The sequence below is a fragment of the Cucurbita maxima genome, unplaced genomic scaffold (genome assembly GCF_002738345.1).
Source record: "Cucurbita maxima cultivar Rimu unplaced genomic scaffold, Cmax_1.0 Cma_Scf00027, whole genome shotgun sequence".
Taxonomy (NCBI): domain Eukaryota; kingdom Viridiplantae; phylum Streptophyta; class Magnoliopsida; order Cucurbitales; family Cucurbitaceae; genus Cucurbita; species Cucurbita maxima.
In genome coordinates this window covers 1,455,705-1,459,910 of record NW_019272043.1, presented here as the reverse complement: position 1 = coordinate 1,459,910, position 4,206 = coordinate 1,455,705, and the positions used below count along the sequence as shown (strand labels likewise).

General features: G+C 36.1%; 1 protein-coding gene across 3 annotated transcripts; it reads left to right on the top strand.

Moving 5' to 3' along the window:
• Nucleotides 1–104: 104 nt before the first annotated feature.
• Nucleotides 105–3,497, top strand: LOC111499747 (carbamoyl-phosphate synthase small chain, chloroplastic-like). Of its 3 annotated transcripts, none has more exons than XM_023151406.1 (11): nucleotides 105–201; nucleotides 398–574; nucleotides 659–791; nucleotides 1,300–1,388; nucleotides 1,473–1,533; nucleotides 1,637–1,704; nucleotides 1,833–1,961; nucleotides 2,050–2,159; nucleotides 2,275–2,622; nucleotides 2,728–2,893; nucleotides 3,218–3,497. In XM_023151406.1, the coding sequence occupies exons 2-11, from the start codon at nucleotides 433–435 to the stop codon at nucleotides 3,265–3,267; spliced, it is 1,296 nt and encodes a 431-aa protein (XP_023007174.1). In that variant the 5' UTR covers nucleotides 105–201; nucleotides 398–432; the 3' UTR covers nucleotides 3,268–3,497. The 3 variants fall into 3 exon arrangements, with proteins under 3 accessions (XP_023007174.1, XP_023007175.1, XP_023007176.1); XM_023151407.1 differs by having other exon boundaries at nucleotides 154–293; XM_023151408.1 differs by lacking the exon at nucleotides 105–201 and adding an exon at nucleotides 274–297.
• Nucleotides 3,498–4,206: the final 709 nt, after the last annotated feature.

Below are 4,206 nucleotides of genomic sequence, written 5' to 3'. Positions count from 1 at the left end.
AAAAAAAAAAAAAAAAAAAAAAAAAAAAAAAAAAAAAAAAAAAAACCAAGATAAACTTTGTGAAATGACGAAAATACCCTCAGCAATTTGAATAATTAAAAGAACCCTAAAACGGTAGTAAAAAACCCGTTAAACACCGAACACGAAGCAGCAACCAAAACCAGAATCAGGGTGAAGCATCAGAAGTTGACGCCATTTGATGTGTAATCTCTGTCCCTTGGGAATGCTCAGTGCTCTATTTTCGCTATTTTGATAACCCTACTTTTCCATTTCGTGCGTTGTGATGTTGATGTGTATGTATGTTGTTTAGCGGAACTTTGTTTTCCAACCAGAATTTGCGTTTGGTTTTCTTTTGGATTCCAATGTTTCTTTGTATTCTCCGCTTCTTTTTCCTCAGAAGGCGACCACCACTTCGAAGCACCCAATTCATCAATGGCAATCAGAGTTATGGACTTAGTGTCCGGAGCCTCGCTCAATTGTTTTCATTTCAAAAACAATAAAGGCTTTGCGAAATCTAGGGATTTCACTATCAGATGTTCTGTTCCTCTCCCTTCCCATGGCGCTGCCACCATTGGTAGGGAGTGGAGTTCAATTCTTGTGAATGTTTACATTTTTGAATTACTGTTTGAATGATTATGATTTTGTTGTTTGTTGTAAGATTTGGGAGAGAGGCCATGGAAGGTGTCGGATGCTCGGTTGGTGCTTGAAGATGGTTCAATCTGGAGGGCTAAGTCTTTTGGCGCTTCCGGAACCCAAGTTGGTGAAGTGGTTTTCAATACTTCTTTGACTGGGTAAGTATGTTCGGATTCTGTTTACTGATTTTAAGTTTTATCCTAAACCATGATAGGAAGTAATGATACTTCATGTCCACTCATATCAGCTCGGATGATATCATTTAAATTGTTAACAATCCAAATTGAATTTTGAGATAGAAGGTACTGGTGTTTCTCTGAAGTGGATATTGCAATCTTCATTCAAAGCTTAAAGATTGACTTAGACCTATTTAATCACTGGCTATTGACAAAGGTAGGATTGTAATGGCATCTTAACGATTAAAATTGAGTAATGCTCGAATGAGGAATGATGTAAGTGTGAGATCCCACATCCGTTGGGGAGGAGAATGAAACATATTTTATAAAAGTGTGGAAACCTCTCCCTAGCATATGCGTTCTAAAACCGTGAGACTGATGGCAATATGTAACGGGCCAAAGCGGACAATATCTGCTAGCGGTGGATTTGGGCTGTTAGTTAACAACCACCGAAGGTTTGTTGATGCTTCCTGACACAATGAATTTGCAGGTATCAAGAAATTCTAACAGATCCAAGCTATAATGGGCAGTTTGTCCTGATGACCAATCCCCACATCGGCAATACTGGTGTCAATTTCGGTAGGTTCTGCTCTCGAAGTCCTTACGTTGCCTTGACTTGAGAACTGTTTAATAATATTGACATCAAGCACCTTTTCCAATTAGATGATGAAGAAGCCAGGCAATGCTTCCTCGCTGGCCTGGTGATCAGAAGCCTAAGCATCAGGTGCATTTCCTTTTTCTACTCTGTTTTAACAAAATTATTTAAACATTCAATTAGTTTAAATCATGATTTATGGGTTCGGTTGTTCCTCTTAATTTTCTTCCAGCACTTCAAATTGGAGGTGTAAACAGACGCTTGGTGATTATTTAATTGAGAGAAACATCATGGGAATTTGTAAGTCAATTTATATTAGGATCTTTCTGATGACAATATGTAGAAACATTTAAATTTTTGAATGCTACTTTTTTTTTTTTTGCCTTCTCTAATCTATAAAACCATGGGTTTGTTTCATCATGGAGCAGATGATGTTGACACTCGTGCCATTACTCGTCGGTTAAGGGAAGATGGAAGTCTTATTGGTGTTTTAAGCACTGAAAAGTCAAAATCTGATGATGAGCTATTGGAAATGTCTCGGTCATGGAACATTGTTGGTAAGAATTGGGTGCAACAACGCAATTTTTTTAATATTCATAAAATTCTGGAGCCTATGTGAATAATAGTTTTGCTTTTCTTTGGCAGGTGTTGACTTAATTAGTGGTGTTTCATGTAAATCTCCTTATGAATGGGTGGATAGAACTGATTTGGAATGGGAATTCAAATCTGGTGGACAAGCTTCAGAGACCTTCCATGTGAGTGTGCAGCAAGAACGTTCTTAAGATGATAATGATATTACAATTACTAATACACATTCGAAAGTTGTAATTTGGCAACGCACCTTTTCATTGATATTTTGTGTTGAAAAAGGTTGTGGCCTATGATTTTGGAATCAAGAGTAACATACTTAGGCGCTTGGCATCTTATGGATGCAAAATCACTGTTGTCCCGTCCACATGGGCGGCATCAGAGACCCTTAAGTTAAAGCCAGATGGGGTTCTTTTCAGCAATGGTCCGGGCGATCCATCTGCAGTTCCTTATGCTGTTGAAACAGTCAAGCAACTACTTGGGAAGGTACCTGTTTTTGGAATTTGTATGGGCCATCAATTGCTTGGCCAGGCCTTGGGTGGTAAGACCTTCAAAATGAAATTTGGTCATCATGGAGGAAATCATCCTGTTCGCAACTTTCGGAACGACCGTGTAGAAATTAGTGCTCAGGTGTGCCTATGTCAAAATTTATCGATTTCAAATCTACTGTCTGTGTTCTATCTTATTATCTAGACTTCGTTGTGTTTGCATTCACTTACGTGTTGTTCGTGGCAGAATCACAACTATGCAGTCGATCCTGCATCCCTCCCAGAGGGTGTTGAAGTAACCCACGTCAATCTTAATGATGGAAGCTGTGCTGGTCTTGCTTACCCAAAGCTAAAAATTATGTCTCTTCAATACCATCCTGAAGCATCTCCCGGGCCTCACGATTCCGACTCTGGTAACAAACATTATATTATTTTGGTCCCTGAATAATATCTGTTTCGTATTTTAGTTTGTGAACTTCTGATTCTATATTTCTATTAGATTCTCATTATATTATGATTATATTAGAGATCAAAGCTGTTAACAAATGAGTAGAAATGAGTAGAAATGAGTAGAAGATAGGGGCCAGAAATTGAGAGACCAAAGCTGTTAAACAAATGTTGATACGGATTGTGCATTATAATAAAACATGGAAGGAACTTGCAACTCTGTGTGCAGCCATGTAAGTTGATGTTTGAATGTTTTGTGACTCACCAAAACCAACATTGTTTGGTTGCAGTTTTTGGAGATTTCATAGAGATGATGAAGCAAGAAAAGAGAAATGGTTAATGTGACCATCCAGAGAGTGGCGAGGGGAAAGGGAAAGGGACTGTAATACATATCTGCCCTTCTCTGTGATCATTGTAGCATCTGAAGCCCCATATGGGTTGCTTGGAAATATAAAATAGTAATAATAATATCTATTCAAACTAAATGGGAAGGTTACACTATTTACCTTTCCATTGTCCTTGAAACTTGAAAAGGAAATATGGTGCCTTATGGTAGGCACTTTAAAACTTTTATTTATTTTTTTACTTTTTACTGTTTCATTTTTCAATTTGGACGTGCTTGGGTAGCTGGAATTTCCTATTTCATTTTGGCTAGGCAGGAGGTAAGTATTCTTCTTCACCTTTGGTGTACTTTGGTCTACTTTAAAAACACCATTTTTTTTGACCTTATCATTAAAATGCGATCATTTTGACTCTTGCTGTTCAAAGTTTATTAAAAGTTAAAAGGTTTTTATGAAATACATGTCAAGACATGTAGGATGTACATGGTAAGAATTCTATTCTGGAGATTATGACTCATAGAAGATACCCATTTTACGAATTCACAATGAAGATTATGGAGCTAGGATGATTGCATTTATATTAGCCATTAGAAGTCCATTACATCATTTATGAAATATTTTAAATTAACTTTTTCAAGCCTATTAAACATCTCACGCATACAATACTACTTATTATAATATATCCTCTCACTCAACAAAGCCCCTTAAAATTCTTTGATAAAATAAGACCAAAGGGTGCATCACCCGCCACTTGTAATTTCTTTAATTAAAAATACTTTATTCAAATTTGATGAAATAAACAGACCTCTCCATTAAATTTTGTTAATATATATTAAAAGATATTCAATACATAAACGGATAGAATTAAAAAAAAAAAAAAAAAAAAAAAAAAAAAAAAAAAAAAAAAAAAAAAAAAAAAAAAAAAAAAAAAAAAAAAA

Bases quoted from the DNA above. Each gene is read 5' to 3' on its own strand.
- LOC111499747 (XM_023151406.1), top strand. From the start codon at position 433: ATGGCAATCAGAGTTATGGACTTAGTGTCCGGAGCCTCGCTCAATTGT. The intron at 575-658 runs GTAGGGAGTGGA...GTTTGTTGTAAG, and splicing joins CCATGGCGCTGCCACCATTG to ATTTGGGAGAGAGGCCATGG. The intron at 2,894-3,217 runs GTAACAAACATT...GTTTGGTTGCAG, and splicing joins GCCTCACGATTCCGACTCTG to TTTTTGGAGATTTCATAGAG.